Source organism: Poecilia reticulata, chromosome 3 (assembly GCF_904066995.2).
Source record: "Poecilia reticulata chromosome 3, P_reticulata-male-v2, whole genome shotgun sequence".
Lineage (NCBI taxonomy): Eukaryota > Metazoa > Chordata > Actinopteri > Cyprinodontiformes > Poeciliidae > Poecilia > Poecilia reticulata.
In genome coordinates this window covers 164212-189779 of record NC_088832.1, presented here as the reverse complement: position 1 = coordinate 189779, position 25568 = coordinate 164212, and the positions used below count along the sequence as shown (strand labels likewise).

General features: G+C 40.7%; 1 protein-coding gene and 2 long non-coding RNA genes across 3 annotated transcripts in view; 1 reads left to right on the top strand and 2 right to left on the bottom strand.

Annotated features, from left to right (window-relative positions):
* Positions 1 to 25568, bottom strand: part of LOC145550988 (uncharacterized) — a 180878-nt gene that overhangs the window by 77460 nt on the left and 77850 nt on the right. The gene's annotated exons all lie outside the window — the stretch shown is intronic.
* LOC103462293 (uncharacterized) lies at positions 174 to 25476 on the bottom strand. Its single transcript, XR_001776438.2, has 5 exons — positions 25414 to 25476; positions 24938 to 24987; positions 9392 to 9491; positions 625 to 708; positions 174 to 472 (listed from the first exon to the last, which is right to left on the bottom strand). It is a non-coding gene; the product is annotated as an uncharacterized LOC103462293 (long non-coding RNA).
* On the top strand, positions 18559 to 22257 carry fgf3 (fibroblast growth factor 3). The gene is made up of 3 exons (XM_017303902.2): positions 18559 to 19685; positions 20290 to 20393; positions 20859 to 22257. Exons 1-3 carry the CDS (start codon positions 19442 to 19444, stop codon positions 21219 to 21221), a joined length of 711 nt encoding a protein of 236 aa, XP_017159391.1. The 5' UTR covers positions 18559 to 19441; the 3' UTR covers positions 21222 to 22257.

The following is a 25568-nucleotide window of genomic DNA, read 5'->3' as shown; positions in this document are numbered from 1 at the left end:
GATTTGTGTTGCATTTATATTGAATGAAAGCTAATGATTTATGTACATTTTTACATCCGACAGGTCTACATCATAACATGCCACTAAAAGTTTCTTCACTTGTGTTAAACACACTATATTACTGGCAGACCTTGGCAGACCTGTGTACAAAAGGTTAAAAATGACAATATGGGTTTGATATAACATTTTATTTAAGAAAAGAGGGACAGATCTTTAAACATATTTGACACCTTTTTGACTGTCAAAACAACAGTCTGTTGTCCACAGAAGAACAGAGTCCATGAGGTTAAGCTTTGTATTGTATGAACTAGGGAAACAGTACAAGTTGTGGTAACCCTAGTTTGACTCTGGTTGGCGTCACTTTGATTCCTTGCGATGTCTTCCTCTCGTTCTGGTGTGTAATGAAGCCACTTCTTGACAGTTTCGCTCCAGCCCTCAAGAGTCAGCTTTCGGTCAAACTGCAGAGCAACGACTGAAAAACACAAAAATAAAAGTGAGGAAGGTGCCGGTTAGAAATATGATAAACATTTGAAAAGTTCTGAAAGACATTGAAAGATTCATTAGCAGGTTTAGTTCAGTGTTTCAACTGCTTTACATGTTCTAAGTGTTTTCTTTCTGTCTCACCTGGATTTAATCCGTGGATGATTAACATCCTTCTCCACTTCTTGATGGCTGCAGACGGTCATGCAATCATCTAACTCAGCTGTTCTGGAACAGAGGCACATTTAAGCACGTCCCTAAGCACATCATAATAAAAAATGAAAAACAAGTGATTACTATCACAACAATTAAAAGCCTACCTGGAGCAGCCAACCTCACACTTCTTTGTCCACCACATGCTCTCCCAGATCAAACAATAGGCCCCGCCCTATTTTAAAAACTCAAATCTCACAAAATCTCGCAGGATTTTATACTTAGGCCTGGAGCGGTGGGCAAGATGAAAATAATACAAAATGAGACATGACCTCAATTATTAAAAATATCTGTTTTGCCCCAAAATAACCAGGATTAGTATAGGCACAAAACAATGCCCTTATTTTTCAATAAACACATTTAAGATCAAAGTAATATTGAAAAACTTACCATAAAACTGCTCAAAGGAGAATTCAATTCAGAAGCCAGTTGCAAACAAGCCAGCAGCATAATGGCTGTTTGGTTGGGAGAAACCACTAGTGTAAAAAGGGGGAGTCGGACTGTACAACTCCTAGTAGAGACTTGTAGATGTTTTTGTGTCAACACATTATGTACAGTCAGTATTATTACTGACAAGTAAGAAAATGTACATAAAGGAATCACAACCCAATGTTCTCAACATGTAGTGCGTAATTTGAAACATGATTAACCCCCACTTAGTAATAAAATGTTCTGACCCAGAGCTCAAGGATGGGGGGAGGGAAGAAGGGATGAGAGGGGGTAAAGAGGGGAAGGCTGGGAGGAGCAGGTGGGTGTGGGGAGCTTTACGAGGGAGTAGGGGGAGATGAGAAGGTGATGAGGGGTGCAACAAACTTCACAGATTGCACACATGGAGGTCTTCCAGGGGTGGGCAATCCTGGTCCTCGAGGGCTGGTGTCCTGCAACTCTTAGATGTCTCCCTGGTAGAACACACCTGGATCCAATAGCTGAATCACCTCCTCAGTGCAGTCAGGTTCTCCAGAGTCCTGCTAACGACCTTATTATTTGACTCAGGTGTGTTGAAGTAGAGACACATCTAAAAGTTGCAGGAGACCGGCCCTCGAGTCCTGGAGTTGCCCACCCCTGCGCCTAGTCCTTGACGCAGCTTCCGCAGGCTCGATTCCTGGCCTTGGCAACCTTTGCTGCATGTCTTCCCCCTTTCTTGTCAATTAACTATCAAATAAAGGCCACTAGAGCAGTGGTCCCCAACCCCCGGACCGTGGACCGGTACCGGTCCGTGGACCAATTGGTACCGGCCGCGCAAGAAATAATGAAATATTTCCGTTTTATGTATTATTTGAGTCTGGAGGATCTTTTATTTTGAAAAACCTTTAACCGGATTCTCTCGTTACTTGCGCGCCAACATTGAGCCCACAAGCAGCAAAATGAGTAAGAAACAGATCAGATGTCTTTGGAAAGTTTCTTTGCAAAGGAAAAAAGGCCCAGAGAAGAGACAGGAGAATGGATTTATCCCGGACCGGTAGGTGAGTCCCACATTACAAGCCGCTCTGCCAGTGTTATAGCACTCGAGATCGGTCTTGGTCTCGATACCGGTCTCGAGACCATTTTTTGATGGGTCCAGGAGAAAAAGTTTGGGAACCACTGATGTAAGGGAAATGACATGAAAGAAGAACAAAGTTTCCAACCTAATAATAAAAAAAACATTGATCTAAAAACATTTGTACTTTCAGTTCTACTCTGTTGTGGAAATTAACGCAAATATTCTATAAAAACATAAAAAACTGCATTTTTATTGTATCTTTGTTTAAAAACATTAGGTTCTTGATCAATTTAGCCAACATTATTAAGGAGTAAGGAGATCAAGGTTTCAAGAGAGATAGAAAAAAGAATCCCAAAGCCCTGCAGGAGAAACTGTTTAGTTTGATGAAACCAAATATGATGATCCCCCCCCCCTCAAAAACACATTGTTCAACCACACAGCTATTTGTTTGGGGGGTGGAGGGTGGTAATTGTTTGGAAACCACTGGGGGGCTCAGGACAAAAAGTTTGGGAACTACTGGCATACAAGTATCTGCTTCTTGCTTGTTGCTCCTTGGTCAGTGTTCATAGTTGAGCGTCAGGGCTTTTGCCTCAATTGCTATGTTTAATAGTGCAGACAGTGGTGGTTTCTGACATGGGCAACATGGGTAAACACCCAGGGCGTTATCTTTTTAGGGATGGCACAAGACCACAGCAGATCGTAGCACAGAGATGGAAGCAAAGCAGAACAAAGAGTTTGTTAAATTTAATATTGGTTAAATTTATTAGGTATTTAATATCTGTGTGTTTTTATGGGAATATGGATCTTTCAGATCAATTTGAGAAGTAATTTTGATTATATTTTACATTTTATTGTGTCATGTAGCGCTGGGCGCTGGTCTTGGTCTTGACTCGGTCTCGACTTCCCTCGGTCTTGGTCTTGACTCGGTCTCGACTTCCCTCGGTCTTGGTCTTGACTTGGTCTCGGACCCTAAAAGTCTTGGTCTTGTATCGGTCTTGATACACTCTGGTCTTGGTCTTGTCTTGGTCTTGGGTTAGGTGGTCTTGAACACAACACTGCGCTCTGCGTAACATGCGGTGACCGGCTGCTAATGAGGCAATGAAGCTTCAAACTGCTTTGCCACGTAGAGACCAAGCAGGCTGTGGATATAAGCAACACTTCGGGTGTTATTGTCTCCCATCACTCCCAGATGGGACACTCGTTGCAGAGAAACAAGCTCGGGGCTTCCATTAGTCATTATCGTGAGTTAAAATTTTCACAAAAGTAAAATGTTCGTTTTTGTGGCGTATCTGTACCTTATTTTGAAGGGATGTATAAATGTTACCATAGTGACCAAAGTCAGAGCGTTTGGGCAGTGGTTGAGAGGAGATGAGTAGAGCTTGTGAGCCTTAAGTCTGATTTAGACGGAAAGATTTAAGAATTGTCGGCCGATTCTCCAAACTTCTGTGACCACAGAGCTGATAAAAGTACAACAGGTTCGATGGGTTCGTGTTCAGCCACACGGCAGGAGCAACACGAACCATTTCCAGTCACGAACATTGCGATTCCAGAAGAAAATCCACAAAACTCCCAACATAGCATATGGGAATTTAGAATAACCAAACACGGATGACGATGTGGAAGCAATAGTGATAGTTTGCGGAGTCATTTTAAGAGATAAAAGACGTAACAAAAAGAAAAGGCGGTGGATAAAAGACGACAGGAGCAGCCGCTCTATTTGCTGCGCTATGATTTGGAGGTGACTGTGTTTTTCATAGTTAACATTTTTAACTGAATAAACATAACAATGACCTTTAGATTTAATAATAAACATTTCCACATATCATCTCCGATATCCACCCGACTCTCAGTTGCGATATGTCAGCTGTTTGGGATTCCCCTCTGTTCTTATGTCACCGCACTTTATGATTGGCTACCTGTCACATTCAACAAGTTGTATTCTCGTTCCCAATCAGGGAAAACCCCACAGGCTGCGATAAAATGGCCAAGACAACGCAAATTGGGTATATTCAGGATTTAGCGGGAACACCAACATGCAGAAGCCTTATCTGACGATTCACCCCCCCCCCCTCCCCCCTACCCCTGGGCCGCAGCAAAATTTTCCAAGTCTTGGCCGGTCCGCGGTAATAAAAAGGTTGGGGACCACTGCACTAGAGCCAAAAAATCTTAAACAAAATAAAATGTGAACATTTAAAACCCTCACCTAAAATTAAAATTGTTTCACCCGGAGCCCAAGGAGGAGGGGAGGAGAGTGGAAAGGGGGAGGAGATGGAGGGGTAGATGGGCCCAGGTGAGGGGTGGGTGGGTGGTGGGGGGAAAGGGGTGTGTAGAGGGGTGTGAAAAACAGCTTACATTGATTGAACATTTAGATCGCCAGTTCTTCCCCAAACCTTGTCCTTCAGGCAAACTGACCTGCGTGTTTTCATTGCAGCAAAACCCCGTTAATCAGACATCAATTAAAATCATGTGTGCCAAATTAGGGAAATGCCTAAAGCTTGCAGGGCTTGGAGTTCCAGTGCTGAAACACATTGAATTCACTTTGACTTTACTTGAAATAATTAAGCTCGATACCACATTTGTGTCCCTCGTCTGACACAATGACTCAAGCTAACCAGGGACAGATTCCCTGGTAAGCCTCCGTGGCTCTGTGGGTAGAGCAGTTGTCTTGTGGTGGGAAGGTTGACGGTTCAATTCCAGCTCCCTCCTGCCACATGTCAATGTGCCCCCTGGGCATTTAACCCCAACTGATCTGTGCATTAAATAAATGTGTGAATGTGATGTGTAAAGTGCTTTCAGTGGTCAAAATGACTGGAAAAGTGCTATGTAAGTTTATTTACCATTTTTGAAGTAAACTAAATGATTTGAGTAAGACCGACTTAAATCTGTTATCTTAAACATATTTAATAAATTTGTTAAAAATAAATTAACAAATTGAATTGGTTAAATTTAATAAATTCAGTTGGATAAACTTAATTGAATTGCTTGTTACCTACAGAAGCAATTCAATTAAGTTGGTTCAACTATTTTCTTTTTAGAGTGTGTTTTATAGTTGATCCACCGTCAGTTGTTGACCTCAACCATACATGCAATCTTTGTGATAATAATTCAACATTGAATTAACATCTTTTGCCAACAAGCCAACAGCAAAGCAGCTGTGTGGTTGGGCCATCCCACTCATGTAAATGGTGGGGGTGGACCGCTCCACTCCTTGTAGTAAGTTGTAGATGTTTTTGTGTCAATATATATCACGCAAACAGTCAGTAAGAATTGTTATGAACTAGTAAGAAAATGTATAGAAAGGAATCAGCACCGACTATCCTCTACAGTGCTTAATTTAAAACATGATAACCCCCGCTCAATAATAAAATGCTCTGACCCAGAGCTCAGATAAGGAGGAGAGGAGGGGTGCGGCAAAACAACTGACATTGATGAGATGTTGATCAGACAAATGCATTTCAGTCATTAGATTTCAACGACAAAACAACATTGATTCAATGACACAGTTTCAAACGTTAGTTACTTGGCTAGAGGTGGATGATTGTTTGATGGTTGATCCACCATCATTTGTCGACTTCAACCAAAAATCAACCATTAATCAGACCTTATTTCAGTCATCAGATTTCAACCACAAAACAACATTGATTCAATGACACAGTTTCAACGGTTTGATTGGATGGTTGTTTGATGGTTGATCCACCGTCATTTGTCGACTTCAACCAAAAATCAACAATTCTAACTATTTTTCAACGTTGATTGAACATCGTGTGCTATCTGGGACCTTTTTTCCCTCTGTGTTGATCCACACTAATAATCCTTAAATCATCAGAGCAGCACAAGACAACTTCGACCCCATGCTTCCTGTTTGGAGCAAGTCTGGCAACAGGAAGTGCTACGTGTTTATTGGGGAATGAAAAGCATTATGGTGTGTCACACCTCCTCTCTGAAGTATGCAACTCACTGCACACACACAAACACACACGCCAGTCTGCTTTTTATTAAGACTCTCACCATGCTTCACGGTGCATGTAGACCTCATTAACATAAGTGTGGCATCTATCTGCCACCCTCATCACAGTCTCTGTGATGACTGTGCACCATGTCGGCCAGCAACACACACATATTGCCAAGTCTTTCTCTTCAGAGAGTAAAATAGCAGTTCGACTTCCACAGTCACAGTTGAATTGAATCGGTGGTTTTAAGTCCATCCACTTTGAAAGAAAGCCATCTATACTCTGCAGGGTTAAAAGGTCCGTAATGCTTAGTCATGTTTAATCTCCAGGCCCAGATTTGAAAATTCAGGAATTTGTTTTAAACAACTTCACAGTTTTCACATTATGAAACACTTTGAATATTTATTTAGTTATTTGGAAATTTCAGTGGTCAGAACATCCAGACAAACTGATCCACATGGTTAGCTGGAGAAAACACTAAAGTAGTTAAGGGTCATTTCAATATATTGCAAGCACCCAATTTTTGCTAAAAATTGGGTGCTTGCAAAAATTGGGTGCTTGTCATTGACTTGTGCTTTGTGTCATAAGTAATGACTCAATGCAACCTACTTTGAATGATTAACTGAGCGTGCTGTACTGCCTGATAACTGGAATGTGACTGAATTAAAATTATTTTTGTAAAGTGCTTTGAAATTAAATTAGTTGTGAACATAGAAACAAACTGATTTGAATAGAATATAATCATTAATACACATGCGAAATGGAAATACCTGTTTGGCTGTTGCTTACATGTGTTTAACACAATCACCACCTTACTGATAATTCTACTGATTATTCTAGAATAAGTTACCTTTCTGGATTAGATTTGCCCTCAGTCTCAGCCATTTTAATTTGCTTCTTAAAACTTATTTGTATTCGTTGGCATTTAATGGAGGCCTGATACTGTAACTTTTCTGTTGTGATGTTTTATTTTTATTTTATTGATGTTGTTGTCATCAATTTATTTTATTGTGTTATCATTTTTGTACAGCACTTTGATGCAGTTTTTACCTGTTTCTAAAAGTGCTATATAAATAAATTTGACATTGACAGTAAGAAAAAGGATATAAAATCAATAGAATTTATATCCTTTATTCTATACTGTCAATATTCTATACTGTCTATAGAATAAACAATGGGCTAGTTCTGGTCTCGGTACCTTTATTCTGACTTGTTACATGTGTGTACTGTGTGTACTGGTGCCAAAGTGTTTTAGATCTCTGCAGCAAGCAGAAACACCTAGCAATTAATAAATGACTGAATCCTGAACTGCTATTTAGTCTTCTGCAAAGACTGCTTCACCAGATAATTCCATCTCTAGCACTATGATGAGATATGAAGACATGAACCAATTAACTACTTTTGTACAAGAGTCTGGTTCTCAACATGGGCGGTACCGCCCCCCCAGGGGGCGTTCAGAGGGCGCTGGCGGACATTTTTACAAAAGGGGGCGCTGGGATGCCTTTGGGGGGCATTTGGTCGAAGGTAAACTTTACACCTTAAATACACAACAATGCCAGTTTAGACTTTGAGCAACTTGGTAAAACTGTATTGTGTAACATTAAATCATGCTTGGCTGCAATGGTATCGATGGCAGCTCTTCTTCTAGTCAGTGTCTGTTAGCTTCTGTTGGCTTCTTGGCGCAGCTCCGTTCTCCTGCTACTGGTAGCTAAAATCACGACACCCCCACTGTGTATCCCTCTGAAAAATGAACCCATTTAAATAAAGAAATCAAGAAATCCCTCCATGGGTGATACCACGATAGAGAGCGTTCATTTTATAGCGTTAACACTGGTGCTGTAAGTGGTCCGGTATGAAACGGGGGTGATAGAACAACACAGCACTTTTAAATTTCAATAATCAGAATGCAGAAATTGTTTCCGTTGTTTTAAAAGGTTTATGTCAGTCTGCCTTCTCCCCATCGATACGCTTCCCGACAGCCCTGCACCTTAGGGGGTTAAAAAAAAAAGACGTGCACATTGAGCAAAACTCTGAAACAGGAGAAGCGGGACATAAAACGGAGCGACGAACTAGATGTGAATTATGGCATAAAAACAGAGAATCCGACGCTGAACAGTGGAAATAATCAACACGTGATGTGAAACACATCATGTGTTGATTAGGCGGCACAGCAGGTGATGAGTGAATATTATTCGTCTTATAATGGATAAATGATCAAATAAATCTAGCAACAGGAAAGAAACTAAAGTGGAAATAGCAATAAACCAAGAGAGGATAATACTAATCAAATGAAACTAAATGGAAATGAATGAAGAACAAAATGCAAGAATAAACTAAGAAACTAAAGTAAATGCAGAGGAATAAACTGGTATGGCAAGACCTTTCGAGCAATAATTAATACAGAGGACAGTATGGCAAGAATAAACAGACACTATTTCCAGATAAAAGGTAAAATAATATTGTTGAAGTGCCATGGGTTTGTTGAGACCATATCTAATACTGAGAATAAATATATCTTATAGACCGTAACAGTGAAGAACTGATCACTTATTTATGTTTTTAATTGGATTTGATTTATTTATTTCTTCAATATTATTTTTCATGTCAGTGTTAATGTCATGAGGCTGATGACTCCATGACACTTTCAATTTGACTCATTAGGATTTGATTAAGAACCAGATTTGTTCTTTGTAATTTCTGTCCAGTAAAACTATCAATCTATAAAGCAATAGACAGGTCTATATAAAGATATAATCAATGTTTCTGTCTCATATTTGTATGTTATTAAAAGGATCTGGAACTTTTGTTTTTCCACTGAACGCTCTGGTTTGAACAATAAATGCCATCTTGGTGAGGTTTTATGGATGATACTCTGATGTCCCATTTTCCTGAAGGCAGCACAGAGCTGCACCACCAGAAACTGACAAACACTGAAGAGAAGAAGAGCTATGATTAATGTAGTTACAGTTCTACCCATGTTTTAATGTTGATTAAAAAGGTTGAGAAACACTGGTCTAGACCCATGAAAGCCTGTCTTCAAAGGATTCATTTTAGAAAAGTTCATGTGGAGGAACTTTGGCAGAGCTCTGTCATCTGGTCAGCCAGCTCACTGAGTGATGAAATAACTCACTTTGTTTGGCAGTGAATCAGCTATAAAAGCTACAAACATTTAAGGAAAACCTTATAGAAAAGGCATCCACTTTTTCAGTAAATCAATTGCGTTCATTCCTAAAAGAATCTAAGCCAGGATTAATTCATTTACACTCACCTGCAGTGACAGCATGAATCTGTCACAACCAAAGCATTTCACCAAAACCATCTCATCCATCTTCCTCTCCATTAGCCAGAGCTTTTTCACCCAATGCCCCCTGCAGAGAACCCACAGTTTGTCAATAGTCCCGGAGTAAATAGGGAAATGGAAAAACATTCGGTTTTAAATGAGCTTCTTATGGCAGCTGCTTCATCACTGTCACACACAGGGAGCTTCCACCCATCCATCAAAAACTCCAGATGTTAGTCCAGTTCCATCCTGATGAAAAGGAGGACACAGGCCATGTGTTGCTGTTTTCATTATACTAACTTCTGAAATTTACATGAAATTATCACGGACATGAATGTCCCACTAATTTTGATGATTTGTTTGACCCTTTCTATATTCAAGGGTAGAATTATCTTACAGAAAGCATTTTTGCAAATTATTATGAATGACAATTTTTAAAAATGGCCCACTTCTTTTCTTCAAGGTTGACAATTTTAGAAAGGTTACTGTGTCAGTTCAATGCTTGCCTACTATATCTATTCCAAAACCTCCAAGCACTTCTGATGTTACTGGGATTATGTTTTAGATCTTTACCATTCAAGTGTTTGAGCTGAGGTTGAAGATCTCCTCATGCAATGTACCAGTTCCTGTCCCACTAGCAGCAAAACACCTCCAGGGCATAATGGTGTCAGCAACATGCTCGTTAAGTGCCCCAGTGTTTGGCTTTAAACTAAAACTTGCTTATCGTTGCTGTAAAAAGTCATATTTTTCTTGCCTACGCAGTCAGCTGCAGACTGGGTTTGGAGCAGAAGCTTCTCTCTTGGTCAGGAGGCTCTCAGTCTATGATGATGTAAAACTGGCTAAAGTGTGTACTAACCCCAGTGTTTCAGGAATTTCCTGTTAATTACACTCTAAACATTTTTGTAAAATGTACATGCACCTAAATAACATCCAAACAACATGCTTATCATTAGAATCATTACATCTTATGATCTCGAATGTAGACTTGTTTTGAAATGGTTCTGTAACAGTTTCTCTCAGCTGGTGTAAATCTACAGATCTCCATACATGTAACTTGAATCCTCCACATGTGTAATATCTACACACTATTTATATAAAATAAATGTACGCGCTTCTCACCCTCCCTCCCGCTCGCTGTGTGTGATGCTGTTGTGAAAGCTCAGGGGAGTTGCCATGGCCACCAATGAGAGTGGATAAACAGTTTTCATTCTCCACCATTCTCCACCATTAGTACATCGAGCAGCATGTTCACGATGTGACTGACAGCACTGAGACCCTCCTCCTGGCTCGGACTGGTTGTTTCTGACAAAGTGATGTGTTTCTGCAGATGGCAGTAGGATTACAGGGAGGAGGCAGAGAGCTCAATTTGGTGGTAGCTTTAACAAATATGTAAAACATATTTATAAGAGTCACATACTGTAGCTTTAAGTCAGTGTACATATTTTTGTTGGGGATACCATTCAGACTCCAGGATTTAAAACCCTTAGCTTCTTAATGCAACACAACAGTGAAACCAACCAGGCCACCATGCAACCCACAGATTGTATTATTGTTTTATGAAAGAAACAATCACATGTTATTCTGCTCTGTTATGCAAATAAAAAGACTATCTACTCAGTGACTGCTACTTTCTGTTCTCTACAATCATGCAAACTCTATGGGACAACTTTATAAATGGTGTAAAAACCAGCCAATCATATGATTCCTTTAGGCTGGTGGTGTTTTGTAGTCATATGTCATGATGTTTGGTGGTGGAGATGACCAGAGTTCCAGGATAAATAAGAAGATTTACAGGTTTGGCAAAAACAGAACAAGGCATGGAGCCGGTGCAAGCCCAAAAGAAGAAACCAGCAGTGAAGAATGGAATTAAATACTGGGGGAGTGTGATTAATGACATGAAAGCCAGGTAAGTATAATTAGGTGAATGCAGAATAACTGGTGTAGAGTGCCGAGAAGGGAGACTGAGGGAAGAAGACCAACACAGCAAACACAGAAGGTGAACTAAAATACCAAAAGATATCAAATCAAAAGTACAGTACAGAGTACAGAGAACTGACTCAGAACTTTGTGGAATGGTGCCAGAGGAACTGTCTGCAGATCAACACAGGAAAAACAAGAACTCTCCTTCTGTGCCAGTGAACATTCAGGGAATGGTCATTGAGATCGTGAGGTCCTACAAGTACATGGGTGTTCACAACAACCTGGACTGGACTGACCACACAGCTGCCCTTTACAAGAAAAGACTGAGCAGACTCAGTCTTTTCTCAGACATCTCCTGAGGAGACTCAGGTCCTTCAGTGTGCGGGGGGCTCTTCTCAGGACCTTCTTTGATGTTGTGGTGGCATCAGCCATCTTCTACGGAGTGGTCTGTTGGGACAGCAGCATCTCCACTGCTGACAGGAAGAGACTGGACAAGATCCTCAGGAAATCTAGCTCTGTCCTGGGGCTAGGTCATGTTGACCCAGTGGAGGAGGTGGCAGACAGGAGAATGAGGACTAAGCTTCAGCGCATACTGGAGTACCTGTCCCACCCCTTGCACCACTCTCTGACAGCACTGAGAAGCTCCTTTACTGCCCGGCTGTGGCACCCTAAGTGCGTGAAGGAAAGATACTGCAGGTCTTTCCTTCCGGCCGCCGTCAGACTGTACAACACCTGCTGCTCTCAGTAGTTCACTACTCTCTACTACAGGCAATAAAGCTGTTTGCTTTACTCACTTATCACTGGTATACTGCTCAACTGTGTGCAATATCAAAATTCACCATGGATAACATAACTTGCCTATCTGTTACTATGTGCAATATCACAATCACTATTTCATTTATTATTTATTTACTTTTAATCTATGTATAACATCACCTATCTGCCTACCTTAACATATACACCTGGAATTTACTGATTTTTTATATTTCACACTATACTGTTTCAGTATTTCTATATTCCCTTGTATTTTTTGCATATATACTTAGATTTTTATATTTTTATATTGGTTCTGCTCTGTCCAATATAAAAATTTGCATTGCACTGCTGTAACAATGCAAATTTCCCTACTGTGGGATTAATAAAGGAATATCTTATCTTATCTTATCTTATCTTATAAGGAGAAAAGCTTAACACTGACATAAGTAAAGCAAAATGTGCAGATAGAACACAGGAGATAACCACAACAATAATGAACTAAAAATAGCAAAACCTAAATAAGAATCACAATCCAAAATGGATCAGGACACAAACCCAAATGAATGGATCATGGCCTTTATCACACTACTACTCTTGTAGTGGTGTCATAAAAAACATTGAGTCCTTCATGTGTTTTCATCATAGTTATTTGTCTCTCAGCTGGGAGCTGTGCCATGGTAACAAGGTGTTTTACCTCCTAATTTACTTTTGTTATTTTAGCGTAGACTTGAACTGTATGGCTTGAAGAAGATGGTGCACTTATTGTATTGTTTGTCTGCCAAAGTGTTGCTGGTGGTGGTTATTTTTTAACCTCTCAGTTTTCTTTTTACATTATTAGGAATTAAATATATGATGACAGGGCCAGAGGCTTTGGTCACAGCCACAATTTGCTGCTGGTGCTCAAGAGTAGGTGTGATGCTTTTTGTTTGTGGGAGGATGGGGGTGTTTGCATGTGTGTGTGTGTGTGTGCGTGCGTGCGTGCGTGCGTGTGTGTGTGTGTGCGTGCGCACGTGTGTGTGTGTGAGAGAGAGAGAACTTGTGTGTTTCTGCCACAGCCATTGATGCCCTCTAAAGTTTCATCCTTCCACAATCATTTGCCTGTTGGAAGGTGCAGCCACTCTACGGGCATCTGAAACCTGCAGCTAACAATCAAAGAGCTGTAGAAGTATAGGACAGACTTATCTAGTTACAGAGGGAAAGCAAGTGAAAGAGAGACAAAGACTGACAGTGCGAGAAAGAGAGAGTGGCAAGGAAGAGAAAGTATGTAAGAAAGAGAAAAGGACAAAAACGGTACATAGATTATTTTGGAGTATAGTTCTTCTTAAAGAGCAAATGGAATCAACTTGTGAAGATGCTTTAACCTTCCAGCCATCTTTCAGCCTCACTCACATTTCTTCTTTTATGCATTAAAACCAATTTTATCTACAATGAACTCACAGGACAAACTATTTTGTCTGACTCTGCAGGAGGACAACCATTGTCCTTGACATTTTCTTAAAATGCCACTCTTCAAATATTGCAGTGTTAACTCCAGTCCAACACCAGAGATGAAATGTTCTATCCTCTGCACAGTGTTGTTCTTGTAGCCAAGCGTTGTTTGAATGGTATGATAACTGGACAGCATCAGGTAACTTCAGTAAAGCTCCCCAAAAAATATCCAATAAAGCTGATATTATCTGCTAGGCATGTGTGTCTCCAGTTCACAAAAATAACTCAGTTTAATTTATTAAAAGGTTGTCATTATTATACCTATGGTCTAACTGAGTATAGTCAGCACAGTACAGTACAAATTCAGCCTAGTTTCCATTGTGTTTGTACAGCACCACTTCCCAACATGAATCAAGACACTTTCCAAGACAAACAGCTTCATATTTTATCTGATACACAATTATCGGTCCAGTTCACAACATTTCAATGCAGTCATATATACAGATCCTTTTAGAAACAATTCTCTCAATCTTGTTTATGATGATGGATTCAGTTGAGTTGATCATGTCATGAAGCTGTTGCCTCATCCTGAGAAAGCATGTGATGACAGTAGACAGGAAGCTCTCACTGTTTCACAGGAGGAAATTTCCACTAAAACCTGGCTTTGCTCAATCAGCCATCTCCTGACCGAGGCTGATAAACAGGAAGTAGTCACAGAAAAAAAGGGAAAAAAAAGCTCTGGTTCACTGGTACAGAACGGCAAATGAACAAAGCTATTTAAAGGAGACAAATCTGCTACCAATAAAGCTCTAACAATGTAATACTGTCTTTCTGCAGTATTAGAGCATTGTGCTTTACATGGCCTGAAACGTCACAGAGAGTAGAACTGATCCTCACCCAGATGTGTGCCTGATCTATTAAAATAAAATCCAGTTTATGGGTTTTGTGAAATTTGCATCAAATTACTGTGTTAATAAAAAATGACATAATAAAACTGCATTCTGATAGAAATGTGAATCGTATCACTTTGTTTTTTTTTCCTTCTCATGTGAATGAATCAAATTGTTGGCAGTGTACTGAGACACATATCATATCAACCATTAACCAGAGACACAAAACCCTTTTATATATGATGAGTGTGGGGAGTGTGGCCTCTCGATATCAACCTGAAGACATTTACATCACATGCCTGTTTGACCTATGAGGCTGTGGCAGCTTTGGAAGGCTCCAGAGACAATCTGAGCCATGTTGGATGTTTTTTTTCACCTTCCTATTTTTCTTGTAGGTGCAGCAGATGGCAGAAACTCTTTTGTGCTTCTGGACTCATCATAGACTGATGTTTAAGCTCCGTCTTCACACAGTTTCATCACCGTGGTGAAACTTTGGTTTCTTGACATAACAAAAACCCAAGTGAGCATTTACTAATCTTCTAATATTTTTTTCCTGTTCTGCTCTCCCAGAAACCTGACTGCCAGAACCTTCCCCTGAACATCTCAACCAATGGGACAAATAAAATTCTTGTGATAATGCTGAGCCAGGTCCACTTTACTCACTTGCCTGCTCACTCTCCAGGCCAGTGCAGGCTTGGACCTGCTTCCACAGAACCTTGAACCCTCACAGATTTTTACCTAAAGAAACCTCTTGGGGTCACTCCCCTGAGTTCTGCTATTCTTAAGTTATTTGAGATTTAATTAAAAGTTTAAAATACATTCCATTCACTAATATTATGACAATCTTGCTGGGTTGGATAATTACCCCCTCCATGTTTCATTTCCATAATCGGTACTGCTCCTTCTCAAGGTCTAATGAACGAGGGGCTGGGATGTGGTGTAAGTTATTTCCTTCCCTCAGGAAACATTCCCTCTATGAGATGGCATTTTGTACTGTACTAGTACACTGGTACAGTACAAAAAATGAATTTGGCGACCTTTAATCACTTTCCAAAGCATTAATGTCAGAATAGTGGAGCCTCAACAAAGCAAAGTGATAAGACAAACCTGTCTCACTTTGTTGCTGAGAGGTCTGCTTAGGTTATGTCAAGTGCAATCACATCAACACGTGTCTTGACTGAACTAAGAGCCTGGAACAAATTTTTCTCACTGCTAGCATTGCCCTTGGAGAAAGATCCTCCCTCTCATTAAATAGAAAGAAAAGATGGCTTCACTCTCTAAATAACATGAGAATGTGGTGGAAAAATGAAAGGTGGTAAGTTGTCTAGATAAAGATTTCTATTGATGCCCAAATGTTTTTGACAGTTTTTCTTGGGCTCAGTAAAGAGAAGCTATGGCAAACTAAATAGCTTTGAGTCTGTGAATTTGCAGCTTTGACGGGTAGTCTATTACTGAGGAAACACAAAGACGTGAGAAAAACAATCCTGCGAGCACAAGCTCTCTCCTAAGGGCAATTTAGAATCACCAATTAACCTAACATGCTTGCTCTTGAACTGTGGGAACAAGACGGATTTCCTGTAGGAAACCTTCATGTGCACGGGGACAACATGTTAAGTCCACACAGAAAGGCCCCAGCTGAGGCTCAAACCACAGGCCTTGTGTGAAAATGTCCCAGTGCCAACCACACTGTCCAGAAACAAAAACTAAAACTATGAAAAAAATCTCAATTGTTTAAAACAGGCAAACTTATAAGAAAATCAACCGACCAGTTTGACAAACTGAAAAAGGGCGAGGGAAAGAAAGCAGACAGCAAACACAAGAGGGTCAGGGAGCTGTGTGTGTGTGTGTGTGTGTGTGTGTGTGTGCGTGCGTGCGCGCGCGCGCGCGCGTGCGTGCGTGTGTGTGTGCGTGTGGGTGAGTGCGTGTAGGGGGGGGGGGGTGCTAAAATAGTTGCTGATTTGTTTGCTATGTGCTGGAACTGTACTGGACTTCTTTCTGAAGAGTCTGACAAGCAGGTGAGATCAAAGTCCTGGGGACAAAAGAGGCTCTGCAGCGATTTGTCAGGAGACGAGAGGCAGCGGCTGGATTCAGCCCTCTGATCACCGCTTCACTAAAGAAATCTGTCCATGAGAAAAAGTACAGCAGAAAGGGTTCAAAGGTCATTTTGATTTGCTCTGGATTACTGGTACCTCCTTTTCCCTCCATTAAAAGAGGGAGCCAAGAAAAGGGCCTTGCTAATAACATTTGTATTATTGCAGAAAAGAAACCCTTTTGTGCTAAGAGGGGTTTTGAGAGTTGGTAGTGGGGGAGAATTTTGGGGAGGTCAATTAAAAAAGGAGCTCTGAAAAATCCTTGCTTTCATTCATGATTGGAGAAAAAAAGGAGAAAAAGTTCAAATGTATGCTTTTGGGTTTTGTGTCAGAGCACTTCATGTGGTTTGGTATTGATTCATTTTTCAAGAGTGTAATGACAAAGGAAATGGTTGGAAACTTCTAAGCTGAATGAATTGGATGTTTTAAAGCATTTAAAAAAATCAAATTTCTTGTGAGCGCAGCTTCAAACATCCCCAACGTGAACTAGAGACATGATCGGATGTGATCTCTGTTTGGGAGGTGGTCTGGATGCAAGTGTGCAGTGTAATGTGAAGTCGAATGGCTCCTGGCTTCAATGAAGGGCCAATTAGTCAACTTTGTATTGTGAAGGTAACAGGACAAAGATCCCAAACAGAGCTGATTTGTCTTTGGCAAACAATTTGAAAGGTTGGGAAATCAGTAACCAGGTCAGGGAATCAAACAGCTGCTCTGATCGTCTCCTCACACACTGAGGCACAGCGCAACGTGCTCACATATTTTCAAAATGCACTTGTCTTATTTTTGCTTCCAACTCCCGATATCGCAAAATGCTCATTAAAATTATTGTGTTGAAGTTGCGCTAAAATATAATGTTAACAGTTTACTGGAGAGTGGACAATCTTTAATAAATTATGGTATTCATAAATTGGAAATAATTTATTTTCCATGTTCTGGGTGCATGTCATCATGTCATATTAATGTTGGCCTTTTAGTCTTTCTTGAACCACCAGAGGGAAGTGATCATGGATCGACTTCAACAACCTGAAAAACTACCCAGCAGCTCTGGCTGTAGTCTTCACATCCCTATGGCAGCAGCTCTGCCTTTTTTATGATTTCCTGTCTGTCAGCTTTACATGCCCCTCTGGTGTGTTTCAACATCTCACTCGTATGGCATGGTGGTCTAAATTGAACAGCCCAAAGGCCTGAGAAAAAGACAGAGGATCTTGCATTTGGCTTTCATCCTATGTCAGCTTTTAGACTGTATGATGGCAAACGTCAAAGTGGAGCTAAAGTTGCTGTTTTGTTGTAATCCTGATTACAAGCGATGTTTAAGGTCTTGTCCTCCTCTTACGTTTTGCCGTATAACACTCACACGCACACACACACAGACACGCACGCGCACGCACACACACGCACACACACACACACACACACACCCACACACACACTCTTTCTGTTGTTAAAAAGGAAGACATACACGTGAGCGTATGCTTCACAAATTGAGAGCGCTTGCCTGGCCTATTGCTGGGAGGCTTTGTGGGCGGCGTGTAGGGGAGCATAATTAAAATAGTTTCTGGGAGAAACAGCACACCACATCTGAGGTTCCACCCTTTTCAGCATTTGACCACATCAAGGCCATCTCGCTTAGAAATGGCCACCAGAACAACCACTGATACACACGGCCTGGCTGATGTTTTGGTGTGTTGTCTGACTTGAGAGGGGTTTTGGAGGCATAAAGTCCATTTGTAATTAAAAGAGCAGATTTTTTTCCTGATCATCAGGATAAATTAAGTGACAGAGGCAACTAGCTGGGTGATGTATGGGAGGGGAAGACAAATTAACCGTCTGCTCTCTGGGGGATTCTCAGCAGAGGCCTTCATAGCAGCAATGGAGTAGCGCCAAAGGGCAGAGAGATTTGTAGAAGATGGTGCTAATTACCAGAATGCAAACCATAATGTGACCAAGATGGAAGCAATTTAGGCAGTAGTCATTTAGCCTGCTGCTCTTCCGCCCACCGGCTGCTGCCTAGCCAGAGCTGGGGCATTGGGTTGGGAAAAGTCTGGGAGATGCTGTTGGTGAGTATAACGACTAAGGCTTGGGGAGGAGGTTCTGCAGAGTGAGGAGCGGACAGGGAACCTTGTGACACAAAACGAATTTGTCTTTTCTTCCCAGAAACGGCTTTTAATAATGGCAGAAAAAGGTAACAGGTCAGGAGGAGCCTATAAATATTAAGGAGCAAAGAAGATGGGAAACTTGACAAAGGTTACTTCACTTCTGGAAGCTGTGGATCGGATTCTGTACATCAAGTACCAGCAGCAGATGCTCCTACTCTGTTTAGGATGAACAAGTGCATCAGGTTCAACATTCTAAGCTCTACAGAGTAAAGCTGAGGATGGGTGACTTTAAAAAGACCCAAGAGACACAAAGGTTCACTTTTCATTTTGCTGAGTTTTGAGATGAAAGAAGGTCCCAGCAGCTGAGTTCTTCCTCACCTGCTGCAGTGGCTGGCGCAGGCTCAGACTGCCTGTATAATTTGGGATGTCTAATTTGCTCTTTTAGGATATTTAAGAAGAGGAGTTCAGAGAGGAGAGCTGTTTCGCACTTTGCCACTATGTAATTTTATCCATGCCGCTGTCTCTCACTTCACACAGGGCTAATACCTTTTGCCTCCCCTCTCCTTTGTATCAATTGGTCGAAGTTCAGCCTATTGTCGCCACAAGCTTCTTTTATATCTGCACTCAGTCTGAGGCGAGGCTCTCAGTCAGCTTCACACGAGGGCTTTCCTGCAGGAGAGGCAAGGAGGATCCCAACCCGGGGGCCGGCTGTGCTGTCAGAGCTGCCCGTGGGGCTTGGATGTACACCGGGGCTGGAGTTCTCCAGCTTTAGGGGTCCGACACGTACATGGGACCCGGAGGGCTGGCCGGGTGTTATCCGAATTTTTGCAACAATCGTTCTCCGCCGACCATGCCACAATGCTGATGATTCATCTGCTGGTGTTGGTGAGCCTGCTGGATCCCGTTTGGCCCCGGGCCCGTTGCTCGCCTAGCCAGGGTTGTGACCCCCGGCAGCGGAGAGACGCCGGGGGCCGCGGAGGAGTGTATGAGCACCTCGGAGGAGCGCCGAGGCGCAGGAAACTTTACTGCGCTACCAAATATCATCTACAGATCCATCCTAACGGGAGGATTGATGGATCACTGGAGGAGAATAATCCGTTCAGTGAGTAGCTTTTTTTCTGTTTTTACAAACAATACATAACTTTTAGAAGCTTAAGTGGATCATTACAAACCCGAGGAGACCTGGGCTCACGTTTGGGAAGAACTTCAAGATTTGGAGGAAATTAAGAGGAACATTTTTATCGGGCTAAATTTAAACGCCATCTTTCTTCATCTCTTTCTTACTTACTTACTTACTTTCTATTTTTTTCTTGCTTTCATTATGTATTTTAGGCTTGAATCTGCATTACTCACAGAAATGATTCGTGTGATTTAGTGATCCATCTAAGTGTGTTCGCGGCTACTCGGAGCTCCTCGCTCAGGCTGAAATTTGCCGACATACAGGTTGATCTCCGGGTACCGGGAAGCAGCATTAGCATAAAGTGGATGTATTTATCTAATGAGAGCCTGTTGAAGCCTTTCTGCGGCGCTCAATGCGTCAATAAACGGAACGGACCCCCATGATGAGGCTTCCGCAAGAAATCAATTTTAACAGCACAGAAAAAAATTGTTCGTTGCTTATTTATGTTTGATGTAAACGGTAGAGCTGCACTAGGTATGGAAAATATGACTTCAAGTTTACCTTTAATATTTCTGTTTTTCTGCAGGCATCATGGAGATCACAGCAGTGGATGTGGGTGTCGTGGCCATAAAAGGGCTTTTCTCAGGCAAATATCTAGCCATGAACGATAAAGGAAGGCTGTACGCCTCGGTCAGTACACAATTACAGCCTGTCTTTCTACTGTTTATGTCCCAGAGATCATGAACCACAACTTTGTTTTACACCAAATGTAGGTGGTTAATTTATTTCCGCTCTACTCTGAGAAACATAAATGATTATAACATACAGATATTAACAAAAAATACTTAAAAAAAATGAAAATTACTCTAATTCCCCATTTTATTAGTTAAGACAAATAAATATTCACACTATTCAGCTTTCTGTCACGAGTCACTGTGTCCTCCTCAGCTTCACTGCAGCACATTTAGGACAACAGTTCAAAAATGTTTTCACATAAGTCAAAACATTTAGTATTAAATGAAGTTAAAACTGAGTGAGTTTGTTTTATTTGCAGTCAACTTTTTAGTTTATAAGAAACCTTGAAGGAGAAAAACAAAAACACGGTTAATCCTCCAAAAATCTTGGTCACTCCTTTTCCCCTCTTCCTTTCCCCAGGAGGTTTTCAACAAGGAGTGTGAATTTGTGGAACGAATCCATGAGTTGGGGTACAACACTTATGCATCGCGACAACACTTCACAGAGCAACCCCTGTCACCCGGAACAGGCAGCAGCAGCAAGCGTCGGGCCACTGTCAGGAGGCAATGGTACATCTCCATCAACGGGAAAGGGCGGCCACGGCGAGGCTTTAAAACTCGGAGCACTGATAAAGCCTCACTATTCTTGCCTCGGGTGCTGGGCAACAAGGACCATGAGATGGTTAGAAAGCTGAGGGACATTCAAGGTGCCCAGCACACGCATCATCAGCAGGGTCGGCGTGGTGAACGCCGGAGACGCCGGCATCGTGATAGGAAAGGTTGAGGTTGACAGCCTGATGAGTCAGCAGACTTTTAGAGGTGAGGTTGGATTTCATCTCCCTCTGCTACAACTCATCTACACGGATCCTTGATCTCGGCACATACTGCAGCTTGACTGCAAGGAAGGATGTGAGAAAATGTCTTGGATCCCAAATTCTGGATTGATGGAAGTTCTTGTTGGTGTACAGAGTTAAAGGGTACAATCAATAAGGAAGGGAAACTCAAAGGGAAAGGGAAGGGAAACTCAAAACCAGTAACACCAAAGTGTTTCTGGTTTTTACACCTTTCTAAAACCTGCCGCTCTCTGGAGACTCTGGCCTACAACTCCACTGCTGTATAATCCTCTGATAACTGATGTCCGATTTCTTACAAATGCAACTGTCAGGTAAACAAATGTTATAAGATTGTTGTAATATCCATCCTATTTTGTATATACAAGCCTCATCCATCAACTACCCTCAGAGCATATGTTCAGCTGGTCTGTACAGCAGCATATAAGCTTTATGTTTGTCAGAATCCAAGTACTATTTCCCGATTGTTAAGTGCTATTAATCATTATGGAAGCTGAAGAGGGGACTGTACATGGAGAAGCACTTTTTGTCAGATTCACATTAAGAAGAATAAGGAAATCAGCTTGAGGCACGAGCATCTGCAATGTTCTTTCAATGTGATAGTCTACTGTGTGTAAACTGAAAGAAGTACTTTGTATATTTCACAAATGATATGAATATTTATTTGCGGTCTGAGATGTAAGTTATTGATAAGACTATTTCTGCATTTTACCAATATGGATGTTGTTTCAGTTTTCACTTGCTGCCTGGTTCCAACATAAAAAAACATAATGGTACTGACCCAAAGAAGGAAAAAAAAAAAACAACTGTGTGCGAGTGTGTGTGTAGTCTTCCTCTAGTAAACGTGTGTGTTGTAAGCACTGATTCTGATATTCTTCCCCTGTTAAAATCAGAAGTCATTAATAGTTATTGTGTTTCTGGTGAAAATGTTTCTTTGTTAAAGTTTAAAGTTATAATAATAAAATCAGTAATAACAACAACAACAATAATAATAATAATAATAATAATAATAATAATAATAATAATAATAATAATCATTATTATTATTATTATTATTATTATTATTATTATTATTATTATTATTATTTATTATTACTGATTTTATTTATAATGGTCAATAAATCCCATTGCCATCTCATAGAGGACATTCACACACTGATGATGGTTGGCTACCGGATTGTAGTGATTGTTGGCAAAATGTTGAGGTATTCAAAAAGAAAAGTTCATTAAATTACAGGAATTATCATTATAATATTTATATATTTGAAACTGAAAATGAAGACAAACTAATACCTGTGGCTAAATTGTCAATTTATTCTAATGGAGAAGTCTGTTGCTGTCTTATGGCCAAATGAAGAGGAAGTCCATCTTTCCTGCTAATATCCGCCTCCTCCTGCAGTCGCTCTTTCACCGTAAGATGCTGAGTACAACCTGCAGTCATCAGTAGTATAATTCACCACAAGCAGCAGCACGACTCATTTGAAGTTCAGGTTTTGCCCTGCCTCTTTCCCATCTATAGGCAGCGGCATATAAAACCTTGTCATCCTATACCTGCAGGCAGGGGAGGCTTCCTGGCCAGAACAAAAGTTCCTCCCAGGGGGAGCCTGGGAAGCTATGCCGCCTGAGACTTTAAGGCAGTTTTTTGAAAAGCCGACCAAAAGCTGCAGTTGATAAACAAGGCTGGCCCTCCTGAAAGCAGAAACGGTATCATACAGAGTGTTACACCTTGCTGCTGCACCTTGTTATGAATGCCACACTCTAGTATTACTCTGCAGGAATGCAGCACTTGAGAGAGGTTAGGGCCTTTTGTGGCCTGTGTCTGAAAGCCATCTGTTTCACTGGCATTTGTCTTCTGAATCTCTTCCTACATGATGTCTTCTTTCATCATATTAGCAGAGTAAATCCTTCAGAGTAAGATTTATTAGATTTATAATGACTAATAACTAGTTAGCTAATTCTGAGCTGAAAGATCTCAAAGAGAAATCAATTGGCATAATGTGAATGGACAGGCTCTCTAAGCAGAAAGTTAGTGGCTTTTAGGGAGCTTCAGCAAATGTCTTATTTTTATCAGATGAACAACATTAAACCAACCAGTCATTCCTTAAATTAGTTTTTTATTCTAATGAAATGTCTACGTAAAAAAGAGATCACTGATTGAAATAGTTTTCTTGTTTCCAGTCAACCTGACTAACAACTATTCTCATCATGATCATTATTTTATATCTATAACAATTGTTTTGCTTTCAAATAATGACGCAAATGTTTGATCAAAAATCCCATCTGTAAGCACAGAACCTCATCCAGAACCTGAAATGCTGAGCAGTAAATGAGAATGGAACCATTGATTTGGAAACAGTGACATCTACAGGTGGAAACCATCTCGTCTTTCATTTCATTCTGTAATTTTACGTTTTTCTTAGTTTACAAATTAACTTTTTACCTTTTCTGTTTTAAATTGGTTTTCAACTCGGCATAGAGTAACTAAATAAGAGCTCAATTTACATTGAATTTGGTCAACATTTACTAAAAACTGGAATGTTTCCAGACACAACTCTTGGATTTTATAAATGAAGATGAAATCTCTAAATAAAAATACCATGGCCAGAATTTCAACATAAATGCAACAGTAATGCACTATGGAATTTTTTTTTCAATATCAACATATTAAATTTATTCAAATCCAGCTTTGGAAAATAATACATTTCAATCAAGTCAGCAGTTGTTCTGAAATATTAACATTTGAACAAACATAAATTCCAAAGCCAGTTGTCCTAAATCTGCCTTGTATAGGCTTCCTTTTTTGTGATGAACAAACAAGAGAGTGAATGAATGCATGCACTGAATGCGGAGACATTTTAAGCTCCAAATTGCAGCTGCCACCCTGTGAAATCCAAAACCCCTAACCCTTGGCGTAATTCATTGCGTACCTGCAACCTGAAACCAGAATGACGTTAGTGCAACATAAACAGAAAATAAAGCTGGACATAACTTATAAATCTTTGCTTGGCTGAATGGTGGATATCTTAACTCACTTCATTTCATTGTGAATAAAAGAGTTTACAGAACCATGGACAGCGACGGCCCTGCCTGTCTACACTGCTCAAAGATTTCTTGAAAGTCCTGGAAATGGAAAGAGCCACATTACTCTGGGGCTCCATCATTTACCTAGGAGGTATCTGTGACTGACTGTATATCTGATATAACCCCTTAGAGAACTGATGGATTTTCAGCCAGGTGTTACAGCAAACCAAGAATCCAAACTTCTCTAGAGAGTTTTATGGCGTGCCATCCCCTTTCCTTGACATGACAAAGTCCAGTAGCAGCTATTCCAGTGCTCTATTGTCCAGCGACCTGCATTCTGAACATGCAGCAGTCAAGCAACCCATCAGCTAAGCTCAGAGGTTTGGCCAAATGCTTGTTCTTGAGGATTAGTGTTCCATGTTATGGAATGTGAATGGTTCCAGCTCTTCAGGCCCTGAAAAATTGGGCCTCGCTTTAGCCCGTTTTCTTTTGGTCCTCTGCGCTGGCTTCCTGGTTGGTTTACTGGTATTTCTAGGCCAACATAACCCATGCTGAGGCACCTCATGACAACCTCAAACATTTGTGTTCATGCAGTTTTGTAGCCTGCAAAGAAGCAATGCAGTCATACCTTTCAGAGCAGTCAAATGTGAATAAGAGAAAACAGTTCATGCATGGTCACTGAGGAGAAAGACAGAGCCAGAGCAGAGATCAGAGATTCAGAAAATCCAGCATACCCGCTCCTCAGTCATAGTCAGTGAAATGTATTCTGATTAGGCCTGCTTATAAGAATAAAAGAACCTTTTGAAAATAAAGATTTTTAAGCAGATATTAAGCATATTTTCATAAGCCCACATGTAAAAAAAGAATGTTGGTCTCGCACAACTTTTTAATGTTAAAGTCATGTTTTAGCAACATGTAAGCAAAAAAAAATCTTAATAATTACCATAAATTAAGACTCGAAACAATCCATCTGTGGGGAATTCTTCTAATGTGTTTCACTTTAGGCAAGGTAAGGTTGTTTGTATGGTATCCTCAGAACAAGGTAGATAAACTTGCTTTACATGATGAAAACAACAAGCAAGCAACAAACATGCAAGCTCTCACATGTCATGGCTGAAATCAGCAGTGTGCAGGATCAGTTGCAGCTGTCTGATTCGTTAACAGACCTGTGAAGAAGCTGCTGCAGTAATCAATGCAACCAAAGATAAACGATGAGTTTCTCTCTTGGTGGGACATTAGTCCTCTAATCCTAAAAATGT

Excerpts from the sequence above, each read along its gene's own strand:
- fgf3 (XM_017303902.2), top strand. The coding sequence starts at position 19,442 with ATGCTGATGATTCATCTGCTGGTGTTGGTGAGCCTGCTGGATCCCGTT. Across the intron at positions 19,686-20,289 it reads GGAGGAGAATAATCCGTTCA|GCATCATGGAGATCACAGCA; the intron begins GTGAGTAGCTTT and ends GTTTTTCTGCAG. Across the intron at positions 20,394-20,858 it reads AAGGAAGGCTGTACGCCTCG|GAGGTTTTCAACAAGGAGTG; the intron begins GTCAGTACACAA and ends TCCTTTCCCCAG.